General features: G+C 46.4%; 1 protein-coding gene across 3 annotated transcripts in view; it reads left to right on the top strand.

Annotated features, from left to right (window-relative positions):
• The window catches only part of ARMC8 (armadillo repeat containing 8), a 106,582-nt gene extending 91,401 nt beyond the window's left edge, over positions 1 to 15,181 (top strand). For 2 of the 3 annotated variants that reach the window (XM_082654512.1, XM_082654510.1), the window contains 4 exons: positions 2,219 to 2,314; positions 6,921 to 6,993; positions 8,399 to 8,492; positions 12,669 to 12,836. In XM_082654512.1, coding sequence (XP_082510638.1) covers positions 2,219 to 2,314; positions 6,921 to 6,993; positions 8,399 to 8,492; positions 12,669 to 12,702 — 297 coding nt within the window. In that variant the 3' untranslated portion in view covers positions 12,703 to 12,836. Of the gene's footprint in view, positions 1 to 2,218; positions 2,315 to 6,920; positions 6,994 to 8,398; positions 8,493 to 12,668 lie in introns of all 3 variants that reach the window. The other variant, XM_082654511.1, reaches the window with a different exon arrangement.
• Positions 15,182 to 16,645: the final 1,464 nt, after the last annotated feature.

The raw sequence follows: 16,645 nt of genomic DNA, 5'->3' as shown, positions 1-16,645 counted from the left end.
CATAGTAAGAAAACATTCTCCTCAGTTAGCTATAACCTGCAAGCTTAATTAGCTTAAGTCTAGCAAAGAGAAAGTTTAAAATTGGAGAAAATTATTTGAATCCAGGCACCATCTCCACCTCTCGTCACTTTCTTTGAGTAATTCCTTACTCTGCTCCTGGACTCAGTGTCACTTCCTCCAAGAAGCCTTCCCTGACCCTTGTATTATCACACAAATGCACTTAGTACTTTCTCAGTTCTGTTTTTTTTTTTTTTACGTCTTTATTAGAGTATAATTGCTTTACAATGGTGTGTTAGTTTCTGCTTTATAACAAAGTGAATCAGTTATACATATACATATGTTCCCATATCTCTTCCCTCTTGCATCTCCCTCCCTCCCACCCTCCCTATCCCACCCCTCCAGGCGGTCACAAAGCACCGAGCTGATCTCCCTGTGCTATGCGGCTGCTTCCCACTAGCTATCTACCTTACGTTTGGTAGTGTATATATGTCCATGCCTCTCTCTCGCTTTGTCACAGCTCACCCTTCCCCCTCCCCATATCCTCAAGTCCGTTCTCTAGTAGGTCTGTGTCTTTATTCCTGTCTTACCATTAGGTTCTTCATGACATTTTTTTTTCTTAAATTCCATATATATGTGTTAGCATACGGTATTTGTCTTTCTTTCTGACTTACTTCACTCTGTATGACAGACTCTAGGTCTATCCACCTCATTACAAATAGCTCAATTTCGTTTCTTTTTATGGCTGAGTAATATTCCATTGTATATATGTGCCACATCTTCTTTATCCATTCATCTGTCGATGGACACTTAGGTTGTTTCCATCTCCGGGCTGTTGTAAATAGAGCTGCAATGAACATTTTGGTACATGACTCTTTTTGAATTATGGTTTTCTCAGGGTATATGCCCAGTAGTGGGATTGCTGGGTCATATGGTAGTTCTATTTGTAGTTTTTTAAGGAACCTCCATACTGTTCTCCATAGTGGCTGTACCAATTCACATTCCCACCAGCAGTGCAAGAGTGTTCCCTTTTCTCCACACCCTGTCCAGCATTTATTGTTTGTAGATTTTTTGATGATGGCCATTCTGACTGGTGTGAGGTGATAGCTCATTGTAGTTTTGATTTGCATTTCTCTAATGATTAATGATGTTGAGCATTCTTTCATGTGTTTGTTGGCAATCTGTATATCTTCTTTGGAGAAATGTCTATTTAGGTCTTTTGCCCATTTTTGGATTGGGTTTGTTTTTTTGTTATTGAGCTGCTTATAAATTTTGGAGATTAATCCTTTGTCCTCAGTTGTGTTTTTACCTCAGTTGCACCACAGTGAAATGTAATTGTGTACTGGCTTGGAGTTAAGGAGAGTGTCTTATTCCTGTCTCAGCCCGTTGCCCAGTGGAGTGGGCAGAGTGCATGCACATTATAGGTGCTCGGCCAATGTTTGTTGAACTGCTAGGGCTGCCACTGGCTCAGTGTCCCTGTCACCATCCATTCACTTTTACCTTAATCCTTGCCTCTTGCTGGTCTGGCTGTGAGAATGTAACAGCCAACGAGAACAGTCTTTTCCTCCAGTACCAGCGTGCTGATTGTCCTCATAATGAGACTGTCCTGCCAGCTGGCACAGGCTCCCTCTATCCTCCACATTAGGCCAGCCTGGACTAAGCTTCTTCACACATTTTGCTTCCCTTTCTGTTCGTCCAGTAGGGTTCAAAAAAGTCAAGAGGTCCTCATTGCATGTGGCTAGTGGACGGGGATCCAGAAGGTCATGAGCTTGGAAGCAAGTGGTATTTGGAAGGGGAGGTAGGGGGGAGTTATAACACCTTTGAAGTTTCTACCAAAGAGACTACCTCTTTGAAGAAACCTTGTGGGTTAGTAGCAAGAGCTTCTCTTAAAAATGAAATTTTCAAGAAAATATTAATAAATTACATTTTCCCTATGATTTATGTGATAGCATGAACTATGGCTGCCTTTGCCTAGCAGTGATGGTTTATGCCCAGAAAGAAGCCACTGAAACATTTGGGCTCTCTTTTAGCTAAGGCAGACTTTCCTTAGGTGTGGTTACTTTTGTTGGCAATGACGTTATGAGATAAGAAATCAGGGCATTCAGAGTGGAACCTGTGAGAATCCATGTACTTCAGATGGGAAATTGCCTAAGTTCTTGAGAGAGCTTGAGTCTGAGGACTTCAGAGCTTTCCTGATCGCTGGCCCTTTGTTCTTTTCCAGACACTGTGCATCCTAGCCAACATAGCAGATGGGACAACGGCAAAAGAACTTATTATGACCAATGATGACATCCTGCAGAAAATCAAGTATTACATGGTAGGCCTTTGTCCCCTTCATGGCTCCACACTAGCTGCACATGAGAAGGCAAGCACTGTAGCACTGTTAGCTCAAAACGAATTGTGCAGAGATTAAACAAAGAATAGACTCCTCCATAACCAATTCCAGAAACTCTCTTCCATCCTGAAGGGAAAAACGACACCAGGCTCTTGAAGCTTGTGCCATTCCCCACCCTATCGTCTGATTGCCTTCCTCTTACACAGTGAGAGCTTGGGCTCTTGGCCTTCTCTCAGAGCCCCCAAAGCTTCCCTCTCAAAGCTTCAGTCCTATATGGATGAACCCTCTAGCCTCTGGTATCTCTGGCTCTTGTTCTTTGATCATCTGCTTTCAGTCCCAATCTGCTACCTACTTGCAAACACCTCAGCCACCTACTGCCATGGCCATACCCGGGATCTTGTCATCACCAGAATCTGCCCATTGCCAAAATCTGGAAATCAAACATCCATCCTCTTTTCATTCTGTCAGCGTCTCCTAGCAAAACCCTAATTGTGGGTGAACCTGTCTTCTCTTTGCCTCCTTGTCAGAGTTAACAACTGCAGAGAAAGGCACAGAACCGGGCTGACTGGTTTCATGTTAAATTCACACTTACAAAACCCACATGGGCACTCAGCACTGCCTGGTACCCTCCTGTGATTCTCCAGCAAGCTGGCGCCTCCATTCTCCAGAAGAATAGGTTCTTACTTTCTCCTCATTCTTTAAACCTCACCTCTTATCTCCCTCATCACTCTTAGTGGTGACCTCACCTTTTGTTTTACTAAGAGAATAGAAGCCAAAATCCTTCAGCAGTTCCCTATTACACCTTGAATAAAATCCATCCCCCCACTTTTTTTTTTTTTTTTTTTGTGGTACTCGGGCCTCTCACTGTTGTGGCCTCTCCCGTTGCGGAGCATGGCTCCGGACGCGCAGGCTCAGCGGCCATGGCTCACGGGCCCAGCCGCTCCGTGGCATGTGGGATCTTCCCAGACCGGGGCACGAACCCGTGTCCCCTGCATCGGCAGGTGGACTCTCAACCACTACGCCACCAGGGAAGCTCCCATCCCCCCTTTTGGTGGCCTGTGGAGTCCTATATGACCTGACTCATCTGTATCCCCCAACTTCTCTCATTCCCCTCTTCCCTTTGTTCACTACACTGACCTCTTTCCACTCCTGGAAGAGGCCATGCATGTTCGTTTCTGCCTCCGGACCTTCACACATGCTGGCTCCTCTGCCTGGAATACTATTCTCCCCATGGGATGCCTTCTCGCCTCTCAGATCTAAGCTCTGCTAACACTTCCTTGTGGGCTCTCATCTGCGTGGGTTATTCTTTGTTACGGCATAATTGAGTGAAGTACTCCCTTCAGAGCACTTAGCTCAATTATCGCAACATATAGTTGTTTGTTTGTGTGCCTACCAACTGTAAGCTCCCTGAGGGTAAGGACTGTATCAGTTCTGTGCACAATTGTATATCCATGACCCTGTACAGTGCCTGGCCTTTAGTATATGCTTAGTAAGTATTTGTTGAATGAAAACCATACTGCTTCAACTGGGAACTCCCTTATCTTTCCAATACCAGATCCACATAGTATCTCTGTAATCTTCTGAAAGCTTCTCTGGACTTCCCATACCCATTGAGTTACACCTGTCTCTCTGCTGCTGTTCAGAGCCAGACTTAAGAGCGTCTTCTGCACGTGCTGTCTCCTTCTCACCACTAAATTCACTCTTTAGCCCAGTTCATCTGGCCTCCAACCCCATTGCTCAACTGAAACTGTTCTGGTTAAGGTCACCATCCTATTATGCCAAGTCCAAAGGATGGTTTTCTCTCCTCAACTTTCCTCACTTACAGTGAATTTCAGCACAGCTGTTTCCTCCTCCTGGAAACATTCTTTTCCCTTGGCCTCCATTCCATTATGCCTCCCTGCTTAGCCCTGGACCTTTATCTTTGCTCTCGCACATGTACTATTGAGATTGATGGTTCATACCCTTTGTTGCATGGTGGAGGAATCTTTCAAAGACTGTTGCCTTGCCCCTTTCCTCCTGAGATTCTGATTTAATAGTTCTGGGGTGTAGCCTGGGCATCGGTGTTTTTTTTTTTTTTACAGTTCCCCAGGTGGTTCTTAGGTGTAGCCAGAGCTGAGAACCACTGGTTTAGGGAATCTCATCCACTCCCATGGCTTTTGCTGTCATCCCTATTCTTTGTTTGGTTTCTGGGCTCCAGTTCAGTAGTCAATTTTGATAAATAGATTAGGCATTATCTTACTTACACTGTCATGGTATCAAGCAGTACAAAACACAACCACAATAATGGCTACTGGCCTTCAAAAGCCATGACAGCAAGCTTCCCTGATGGTGTCCACAGCTTTACAAATGCTGGTTCTTTTCTTAGTGGGCGGGAGGGGTAGGGGAGCAAGGTCCGAGGGTCACACGGAGGGTATTCTCCAGCCTAGACCTCTCTTCTGAACTCTGGACTTGTATATCTTCCTGCTTACTCAGCATCTCTCTGTGGCTGTCTGAAGCTTCTTGAGGTTGGTGTTTAAAAATCGATTCTTAAATATCTCCCCTAAACCTAAATTTCTCCCCTCCTGACCTTTTCCATCTGAGTAGAGTGGCTCTGCCATCTACCCATTACTCACACCAAGGAGTCAGTCTTTATTTCTCCAGCTCCTTCGTCTCGTAATCCAGTTTATCAGTAGGTCCTGTTAGCCCGGCCCCTAGCCGCTCTGGATGCTGCTGACTTCTTTCTGTCGCCACTGCTCTCACCCTAGTTCAAGCCATAGCCTCTCATACCTGACTGACCATAACAGCCTCCCAGACACCTCAGCACTGTCACTCCAGTCCCTTCAGCCTGGGTGACCTTCTAAAAATGTAAATCAGGTGTTGTCCCTCCACTGCTTAAATCCTTCAGGGCTTCCTGTCAACTCAGAATGAAATCAGTCCTTACTCTGGCCCGCAAGGGCCTACAGTTTAGCCATGCCTACATCTCTGAACTAATGTTGCTCTACTTTTCCTTCTCAATATGCATAAGCTCTACAGTTTCTTCTTACCTCAAACCTTTTCGCAGACTTTTCCCTCTTCTTGGTACCTCTTGTTCTTTGTACACCTGTTCAAAGAGCACCTTTGTTCTTCCTATTTTTTATTCTTCCTCTCTATAAATATTGCCTCCTTCAAAGAGATCTTTTCTGTCCATTTCACTTAAAATTAGGTTCCCACCCCTCCACCCTCCAGTTTTCCCTATCACAGCAATTTGTTTCCTCAAAAAATGTTTATTGAAGGATGGATGAACTTACATGTAGTAAATACTTACTGTTGTATTATAAATAAGTTCATTTATTCAACAAATACTCATTGCTGGCCTGATGCTGGGAGCAGATGACACATTTTATTCTGTTTTGTCTTAGTGGAGCCCCAACTGGACAGCTCTCTAAAAGTCTTGGCAGGTAGGAGGGAAAAAGAATCACCAACCATAGAATTCTAATGAAGGAAGGCATGTGCTTTTCTTTGTCTCTGCTTAGTTCAGATATAGTTCTACATGGCAAGACGAGTCTGTCTCAGCCTTCAAGAGACTGTTGAGCATATATCGTGTCATGGTATTTCACAGATTTGCATAAGTTATTTAAGTGTAGTGGGGACTTTCTTTTTTTAATTGACCAATTAAAAAATCATCTGTAACACAGAGATCGGACTTGTGGTTGCCAAGGGTGGGGGGGGGGGATGGACTGGGAGTTTGGGGTTGGTAGATGCAAACTATTACATTTAGAATGGATAAACAACAAGGTCCTACTGTATAGCACAGGGAACGATATCCAGTCTCCTGGGACAAACCATAGTGGAAAAGAATATAAAAAAAAGAATATATATACATGTATAACTGAGTCACTTTGCTGTACAGCAGAGATTGGCACCGCATTGTAAATCAGCTATACCTCCGTTAAAAAAAAATCATCTGGAAAGATTGTTTTACCACTGGGTCCTCTTTCATTTAGGAGAAAGCACTGTATATGGACAAATAATAACTTAAGCAAAAATGGTTGTACTTTCAGTACATAAAGAGAAATAAACCAGAAGTGTGTTTCAGGAAAATAGGAGGCTCCTTAAGAATAGTAGAGACTTAGTCAAGTTTTTTGTGATGTGCCTATAGAAATAAGAGTACTTTGAGTCAGATACTCAGTAGCCAAAGAGATGAATACTAAGTGCACATCCGTTCAGTTTATTGGCCCTGCATGTTTCCTACCGTAGAGAAGGCATAGTCGAAAGCACAGACTTGTCATATGCCAGTGTTCCTGTGTGTATGGGTTGAGTGATAAATTGCAGACTGCACCTGTGGCCCTAGAGGTGTTTTGTTTGGCCAGCCAGAGGGTTTCTGAAATTTGAGTGTGAATGTCTTTTGGCAAGGCTTCACTCCCCAGTGTGCCGGATTTCCTACCGTCATTCTCTTGTCTTTAGCCCAACCTATTCACCCATTAGTACTAATTTTGTGGCCCCTCAAGACATTTGGGTTTGAGGTCCCTACTTCAAACTTTTAGGCTATTGGAATTGCCTGTGGTACGTTACCAAAAATTACCTCAAATGAGATTACCTCTATTTTTGTTTCCTTTTCTGCATCAAATAGGGTCATTCACATGTCAAATTGCAGCTTGCTGCTATGTTTTGTATATCAAACCTCATATGGAATGAAGAGGAAGGTAAGAGATTGGTGAGATTTGTTCTGAAGAAAATTATGGGAAGGAAGGTCTTGCACAGGAAAGGCATCAGGTGCCCCTGAAATCCTGGGTAGAGGCACCACTCACTGGCCCCCAAGCCCCCAACCGTGTCACCTTGGTATGAATGAGAATCCATGGGTCTAGTTAACAGTGAGCCCCACCGTGGAGTCAGCACTGTTCCAGATTACTGAACGTGAGGGTGGAGGAGACCGTAGGGAAGTGAGTGACAGTCCTTGTCCTTGAGAGGGCTGAGGAGGAGGATGGTGAGATGCGTTTGAAGAAGATGAGAGGTGAGGGTGGGCAGGAGGGTCGGCCTTTCACTGTGAGCAGGGGCCGCACATAGAAGGACAACAGGCAGATAAGCTTAATGGAGAAGAGGGTGCGTTGGTGAGAAGGGAGAGACACACTGTGCCTGGTGGGGCAGCCAGTCTGCGGGGAGGCCCCTATAGCTCTCCACCTTGACTGTGCATTAGAATCACCCAGGGACTTTTGCACCAGCCAGTTAAATCAGAACTCTCTGGGGTGGTCTCCAGACATAAGTGGTTTTTTTAATTCCCCAGGTGATTCCAGTGTACAGCTAAGGTAGTGAACACATGCGGGAGAGCAGTGGGTCTCAGTGCTGGGTTGGCTGCGTGAGAATCACCTGAGGAACTTTGTAAAATGCAGATGTCTGGGCTGTACCCCTAGAGATTCTGGTTCACTGGGTCTCAAGGAGGTGAATGCATGAGTGAGTCACTGTGGGCTCTTCAGGGGTGGAGGAAAGAATCCAGGAGAATTATTCTCCTTAGCACTGTGTCCAGAACAAAGTGGAAGGAGGAAAAACTGCATTCAGCGTGCAGGCCGAGAGACCAAGTAACAGCCGGGTACCAGGGAAACAAGCTGCCCTCAAGGAGGTCCTAGTCTAGTTGGAAGATAGAACACAGCAGTGCAGAGTTGGAACTGCCACGTGCTAAGAGGCAGCAGGAAGGGCTGGGAGGTCCGAGGAGGGTGGAAGAGAATGGAAGGGGAAAACAGGACTGGTTTGGGGTAGGAAGAGCCTGGCTAAGTATGTCCAGAAAGAAGTGATGAAGATGGGGCCTGGTGGCAGGGCCTCGTGCCAGGCTGAAGAAGCTGACCTTGACCCTGTGGTCCATGGAGAAATTAATCCAGCAGCAGAACCCAGATGGACTGCGGGAAGGAGGGTCAAGAGGCAGGGAGACCAGTTAGAGCACTGTTGGAGAATCCAAGCATGAGGGGATCTGGCTGCACTGGGGAGAGTGGAGGGCGAGGGGGCGGAAGGGGAGAGGGCAAAGGACACTGGTAAGGCTCCCGATTGTTGGCTGTACATTAAGGAGAGAGCAATTGCCTGGGCCATGTTCCCAGTAACCTGCTAGCTTTCATCTCTCAGGCTCACAAGAACGCCAGGATAAATTACGAGACATGGGCATCGTAGATATTCTGCACAAACTGAGTCAGTCACCAGATTCAAATCTTTGTGACAAGTGAGTATCAAAGTAAAAGGGCCTTGCTTTGGGGTATGTTGCATTCTTTTATGACAGGGTTTGAATTGCTTAGTAAGTCACATAGCCAAACTCAAAATCTTTTAGATTCTTGGATTCCCTTTTTCATCTGTGAGTCAACTGTGTGACATTTGAGTAAGAGATAAACTAATAATTAGCAGATTATTAAAGATTCTCATCTTACTCTGAATTGACATGAGCCCGGGCCACCTTAGTGGGACTCTGGAGAGGATCCAGAGGTTATTCCCTTTCAGTCCCTCGATCATTAGAATAGAAATGCGTGTGGCCTTTTGGAGAGCAGAAATGAAGGCCAATTATAAAAACATTGATTAGCTCAAAACCTCACTGAGCGCCTGCCTTGTGCCAGCCTGGCCTGGCTGCTGGGGATGCAGCAGTGACCACTAAGGAGTCCCTGTCCTCAGAGAGCTCACCTTTTCTGGGGGAGGCGAGAGTCATAGTCAGAGACCCCTCTAAGCTCAGGATAACCGAGATTGTTTTTCCTGGCTGTGGACCCTTCTTATAACACAGCCTTCGTTTTCCAGCTCACTTTCATTCTCCACGCTCGCGAGCAGGGCTCAGAGTGCTCCATGGTCTGGCTCTGCCTTCCTTGTGCTGCCCCCTCCCCCGTGCCCACCCTGTGCTCCAGCCACACCTGCCCTCTTACAGTATCACACCTTCAGGCATTTACACCTTCTGTTCCATCTGATTTGCCATCCCAGTCCCCTCGCCTCTGAATCCCCATTCATTCAACAAATATGTATATATATTTTAATACCAACCTTACCAGGCACCGTTTCAGGCATCGGCGATATAAGGGTGAATAAAATTGATGACAACCTTGCCCTCATGTAACTTACATTCTAGTACAGAAGACAGATAATAAGCAAATGAATATGTAATATGATAGCAGATAATGAGAGGTACTACGAAGGTATAAGCAATGGTGAGGGAATGGAAAGTAAGAAAGCTTCTTGTGGTATAGATTAGTCCCAGCCTTTCCGAGGATGTGACATTTGATCAAAGACCTGGGTGAAATGAGAGAGTCTTCCAGGCAGATGCTTAGAATAGTATTCCAGACAGGGGACAGTGGGTTCAAGGCCCTGAGGCAGGAATGCTTGAATGTTCAAGAAACAGCAGGAAGACCAGTGGGGCTGGGGAAAAATGAGCGAGGGGGAGAGTGGTAAGAATTGGACACAGGGAGGCAGTGGGAGCAACTGAAGAGCCTGGTAGACTGTGGCAAGGACTTTGGATTTTATCCGGATTTTAATAGGAAGTCAGTCATTAGAGAGTTTTGAGCGGAAGAGACAGTATCTGATTCAAATTTTTAAAAGATGGCTCTGATGGCTGTGTAGAGAGTGGTCTGTAGTAGGGCAGGAATGGAAGCAGGGAGACCAGCTAAAGGCCGTTACAGTCGTGTTAGATAAGGGATGAGGGTAGTAGTGCTGGGAGTATTGAGAAGTGATTGGATTCAGGATTTAATCTAAAGGTAGAGCCAACAGGTTTGCTCATGGATTTGATGTAGGATGTTAAAGAAAGAGAGGAAAGGGAATTGCCTAGAGTTTTAGCATGAGCAACTGAATAGAGGATTTGCCAAGATGGTCATTTGCCGAGATGGTGAAGAATAGAAGAGAAGTGGGTGAGAGTAGGGAGAATCAAGGGTTCTTGTTTGGTGTGCCAACTTTTGGATGCTATTAGATATCCAAGGGACTCGGGAGAGTGGGGCTGAAGATATGAGTTGGGGTGGTATATAAAGCCCTGGAGCTGGCTGAAGTCACTTAGGGAGAGTAAACGAGAGGAGAGAAGACAGGAGGGTTAAGGACCACACTCTGGGACACCCCACCGCCACCTTTAGGGGAAGATGAAGAAGGTCCAGCAAAGCAGCAGGAAGAACAACCGGTGAGGCAGGCAGAGACCCAGGTGCACAGGTGTCCTGAAAGCAAGGGTGGAGAACGCCTGCACAATGGCCATCCGTCCTTCAAAACTCAAATCAGGTTGTCACCTCCGTGGAAAAATCTTGCTGGATCCTTCTGCACCCTGGCTCCCAGGCCTTGCTAAGGACCCCTCTGTGCTCCCGTAGGACACAACACATGGTGTTGTGGCTATCAGCTTGCTTATCTGCTCCACAGAAGGGAAGAGGCACTTGTTTAATTGTTCCTCAAGTGAATGGCTGGGCCAGATGGAGCACAAAGAGCTGGGCCCCTTCCTCCCTGAAGCTTGCCATCCAGTGTGTTAAGGACAAATCCCCGAATAGCTGCAGCCCCCACCCTGCTGCTCAGATGAGTGTTCCATCAAAGGCAAGTCAGGGCCGGCCACATGCTCAAGGTGGGATTTGAGCTGTACCTTGAGGACGGGAACCTTCATGTCTACCTCCACAGCAGTAGTAACAACAGCTGCTGGCTTAAATGACAGGCTCTGTCAGCCCGTCTCTTCTGGCCGAGAGCCAGACTATTCCCTGGGTTTCTTTTCTTGTGTTTGTTCAGAAATTAAAATAGTTCTGCTTAAAATCATCTCTGGGATGACCTGGAAAGAGGCCTCACCAGCATGAAGTGGGATAGTTTTAAGCCCTGGCCTGCATTTCTTAGACCAATCTGGTACTGTTTCCCCAATTTCTATGGCACATACGTTGTCAGCAGTTCTTAAACCCCATTAAAAGGGTCAGGGTCTGAGCTACTCTACCTCAGTCCATTTAAGGAAAGGTGACCTTGCCTACAAAACCATCCATCTGAAAGACTCCTTAGATATTAATAGATAGCAGAAAGATAATGAGGGCACAGTCTCTGAGGTCCGATATAATCAGATATAGCCAAACCCTTAGAAAGATCGAGAAGGAGTCTGAATTGACGATTTTAAAGAGTAATACAGAATTTCGATCAAGACCCTCATGTGGGCTTTCCCATCATAGTAAAGTCTGTTACCTAAAGCCAACATCTTTCAGGTTCTTTGTCTTTAAGGCTTTGTGATCCTTTGACTTTCAGACACTTACAGATGAGGAGCTATTGCTAACTAGGCCTCTCCACCCCAGCCTCAGAGGGCCTCAGGTTTGTGAAGTTATGGTCAATAAGAGGTAGCCTGTGGCATTATTCATAAACTTATTTCCTAACACAACGACCTTGTAGAACCCAACTTGCTCATAACTTGGAGTGGTCTGTATGGAGCTCTCTGTTCTGATGAACTGGACTATTTGCAACTGTCATCTTTACAGCGTCTTAAATAATTGCAAGAATATCCCTTAGCACACCTCTTTTAAAACTGTGGATTGTATCCATTACTGCAGCAAAGAAACTGCGCTTGAGTCCAGCTTATCGCTGCCCAATCTGCTTTGGTATACTTTCATCAGCTAATAGGAACAGAAAAATTTAACGTTTTCTTTCCATAACTTAGAAGGGGATATCATTGCCAAAATCTGACTTCCTAACTTCCACAATTGCAGCCTTTACCAAATCATGATGGGAGAGTAAAGGAGGCCTTCTGAGTCCCAGCTCAAAGGAAGGCACTTTAATAAGGATCAGGATAGGTTAAGGCATTGCCCACATTGCACCTTTTCCTCTCCAGCTAGCTAACTTTTTCCCTAATCACTGTAACAACCCACATCCCACATCAGTCAGTGTTATCAGGCATAATGAGAAGAATGGGATAAAATTGTAACCTCCCTTCCTCAGTTCTGAGGCATTTGAACCACCAGACAGCCTCATCCCAGGAGCTCTTTGCCCCTCCCACGCACCTTCTAATCAGCCCCTACCCACCTCTTCCTGGGTCAGTGTTCCTCTTAGCTTCCCAGAACCCTAAGTGTCCTCCCCAGTGTCCTGCAGCACTAGATAAAACCTTCATGGCAATAGGAGAAAGTCAAGAATCCCAGATCCATCACAACTATATGCCATTGACAAAGGAAGATTATAGAATGTCACTGGGTTGCAGCAGCTATAAGGACAAGAGCAGGACCACAGGAAGAGGATGTAGCCAGCATGGGTTTGACGTGTGTGCTGACCACAGATCTCTGCCCTCTACGGTAGGTGTCCCACTTACCTACCGTAAGTAGGTACCCGATTCCCTTGGGGGACCTACCTTTTTAGACTTTCCCGGCTACCATCTTTGAACCATGGGCTTTTTACCTTAATTACACTTCTGAGATGACGGCTAACAGGAGCTTTGTGATTGCAGGGCAAAGATGGCACTGCAGCAGTACCTGGCGTGATGGGAACGCCCTGGGCGCCTGCGAGCATCCCACATCCTTGTTAAAGGAAGTACAGGAACTAGCCTCATTTGATTCCTTCTATTTGCACAAGTCACCTTGGACTGCAGGGAGCTGTTTTGCAAAAGCAATTTGGTAGGCTTAGATCTCAAATTCACCTTGAGAACATTTTTTTGAGGTAGTAATTTCCTCAGAGGACTGTTGTGTTTTGTTTTGTTTCTTTCTGAGCTACCTGGACTCTTTATTAGAACAATCAATTATTTTCCTTTGGACCTACAATTTTTTGCCTATGCTGCAGCCACTTTGTGAGTGAGAATGGCTGTGTGTGCGTGTGTGTGTGCGTGCGTGTGCGCGTGCGTGCACGTGGGTCAGGATGAATGGACGTGTGTGTGTGAGGGATACCTCAAAGTTTTCTTTTCTTATTTTGTGTGAAAATCTCTTTTCTACAGATTTTCCAGGGTTTAAGCATTGCTTGCTGTATAAAAATCTTTACTGAATTATATACAGTTTGAATGAAATGTTATTTTAAAAACAAAACGATTGTTAAGTGTTCCATAAAGGTTATGTTGGATTTTGGTCAGATGAATATTTGTAAGTAAAAAATATATGCATTTCTGAACCTCAACTTACATAGATTTTCTTTATAAAAAACAAAAAAAGAAAAAAACAAAACGAAAAGGTTGGCTATAGTTGGCCTGAATAACAGGCACGATATATGGTGCTGTGCAAAATAGTAAGCTAGCATCTTATACTGCCGTCAATATCAGCAGGTACAGAGCCTCTTTTCAGCCTAATTCAGTAAGCTCTCAGGCTTCCAAGTCAGATGGACAGGGTGGAGTGGAGTGAGGCGACAAATACACCATAGGTTTTTTGAAACATCAAAGGGAAGTATAACTACTGATAGTGAAAGCCCAGCCATGACTGGTGGGCTATGCTTGGCAGGAACTGGGCACCGGGAGCCTCCCAACTGCCCTAAATCCTGTCACTGGTATAGCAATATATGGCAGGATTTAGAACCAGTCATGGAACCTTAAGCTCCAACTAAAGTAGGTCATCACTTCGTGGAAACAAAGTCCGATCACCTTGTGCTTCCTGAAACAGCATATATCACTGTGAAACTAAAGAACGTCCTACAGACGCATCTGTAGGAAGAAGCAAAGAACAGGATAGTTTAGCAAGCTGTTTTTCTCTTGGCTATACTCAGCAAAATCTATATACTTGTCACTCAGGACTGCTATTCAGTGTGCTTTTGTAAAATGAGATGGAAATTTTAGTAAGCGTCGCGGCTAAGATTTTTTCCTGCATGAAGCCCAAAGCACTGACGTTTGAGAGAAGGGAAGGGGGTCTCCCCAGGAGGACCGCAGTTGACCGCCTTTTCCAGCCACTACTGCTTAGCCCTTCGGCAGCCCTCAGCTTGGCACACGCTCCAACTTCTGGGTCCGCTTCAAGGTGAACTCAAGGAGGTTGCTCTTGACTGTTTAAAGGTACAACCAGCCTCGCTTTTCCCTTTGCTCTGCGAAGTTCAAAGGCATCGCGGCCAGGAAGCGAGGTCTGCGGCCCAGAAGCTTGCCCTGAGTGCGTGCACCCGACGGGTTCCCCAGCCCACCAGCCGCTCCTGACGGGGCACCCCATCACCAACCTGCTCCTTCCCTGGAAGAGTTAAATATGTTTGATTGCAAATGAATGTTTTTAAAGTGTATTTAATGCCGTTTTTTTCTGTTCTCAACACGACCACCCAAGATTCAAACACAGAGATTTCCAAGTTGTTATTTTTTCAGAACATTACCGATTTAAAAATCTGTCACAACAGGAACTTGGGTTTTGTGCAACCATCAGAGTGCTAATGTGCAGAAGCCAGTTTAAAGAAAATGGAGTGTAGTGGGGGAAAAACCTTACTTAGGCCCACTCATTGACATTTCTAGTACTGGGAAAATATCCTTGGTTGGCATTTGTAACACTAAACACTATAGAGTTGGTATTTTAAGTACCAGGTAAATATAAATAAACCAATATGAATTGCTGAGACAATCTTGAACCCAGATAGCATTGGAAAGTGGAAAGCCCAATGAAATGACACTTTCACACTTAAACTCTGTGGATAAATCTTGCCTGTGGCTATAAACAGATGGTCAAAGAAAAAGTGCTTTACTATGATTAACTTTTCTGAGTTGAATGAAGGAAAATGTATTTATTAAAACAAAGCTGTTTGCTGCTTTATGCAGGTGCAGTGTTCAGTCAGCAAGGAAGTGGGAGGAATGGGACGTGGTCTTGTGTTTCCACCCAAGTTCTTAACTAAGCTTCTCGCTCTCTCTAATACTGCATTCTGTTTCTCCTTTTGTGCCCTGATTGTAACCCAAAATTTATGAACTAGAAAAGAATGTCCAGTTTAATAAGTTGCATTTTTTTCCTTAAGCACTTTATGCAGAACAATACATGTTCTTCTGGTAGTGTTTGGATAATATGATTTTAACACATGCTAATAAAAGCCAAGAAAAAAGCATGGCAACTTCTAAAAAGGAGTCTGTTTTCCAAATACCTAGAACATTAGGAAACATTAGAAGATGATGTGTACTGGCTTTCGGAACCTGAGATTCTTGGTGAATGAGAGGCTGGGAAGTGACTTTGCATTTCAGAGGGGGGGCCAGCGCCCTAGGGTAACTGCAGCTTCCAGGGGCCTCTGCAGCGGTCTGCGGCCCCCTCTTCCTGATCTTTACAGGCGGCCACTTCCAGCCACCAGGATTCCCCACTCCGTCCTATGCCACTCCTCCCCTGCCACCACCCACTGGACTCAGGCCCAGAGCTTGTCAAATGACCGTCTGCACAGACGCCCTGCATTTACTGGGCGCCGCCTTCTCTTCCCCGTCTCTGAAGTGTAGGGACGCACCTCCTGTCTCTTGGCCTCACTAGAACCGGAGAGAGAACCAAGGGCGCCTGCCCTAGAGCGTGGGGGGAAGATGGTGAGGCGATTCCCCCGCCACAGGGGAAACTTGGAAGCGAGGCCTGGGAAGGGGGGACTGACCCCAGATCCTGCTGGAGAGCCGACGGGGAGGTTCCGGACACCTTGCCACCTGGGATAGGGGCTGGTGCTTTCCCAGTCCTACTCCTTTGCACTGACCTTCCCTGGTTGCTGGGCAGGGAGGTATGTGTCAGTTCCCAGCACGAGGGAAGTTTTGTTCCATGACCTGGCCTCAGGGAAAGCGGAGGGGGCCCCCGCCAAGGCCACATTGGGACCCACCGAGCCACCTTCCTCCCTCTCTCCCTGCAGCCCTGGCTGAGTGGAGGGCCTGAGCTAGTCAAGCCGTGTCCTTCACCTCATGGGGCTAGGCCTGCCCTCCACCCTGTCAGGCGCTCACACCCAGGAGGAGCCTTAACGCCTAAAATGGCACCCACCCTGCAGGCCCAGGGTCTCTGCCAAGGAGTTCCGTCCTCAGACAGTGAGCAGATAGTTCAGCCTTCCTCCAGATGGCTGCCAGCTGGGTGTACCCCCAGCAGTTCATTCAGAGCCACACAGCACTTCTCTTCCTCCCCCTCTGCCCTAGCCCCATTCTTTCCGCCAGGAACCTTCTGGACTCTGAGAAAAGAAGCGCCCTACCGTGCAATAGAAGGAAGGAGCATGTCATCACACCTCCCACCCCAGCCCTATCACCTAGCGTCCCTCCTGCTTTCCCTGTCCCAGCCCTGCCACTCCCAGCCGCTTCCTGGGGAGGCTGAAAGGTCATCACAGACACCAGCACACACGGGCCAGTTCCCCCACCTGTTCTTCTCTGTCCCCTGCTTTCAGAGGCCTTGGTCACTCCATTTATTACCTCTCATCTCTCCAGTGATGGGAGTTTGGCCTCCCAGCTTCCGGGGAGACTAGATAGCTGTCAGCTGGGTGTACCCCAAGCAGCTCATTCAGAGCCACACAGCACCTGTGGTGTGGAAGAGCAGGCGTCAGGCCCTATTG

Source organism: Grampus griseus, assembly GCF_964374135.1.
Source record: "Grampus griseus genome assembly, chromosome: 5".
NCBI lineage: Eukaryota > Metazoa > Chordata > Mammalia > Artiodactyla > Delphinidae > Grampus > Grampus griseus.
This window is presented reverse-complemented; position numbering and strand designations above follow the sequence as displayed.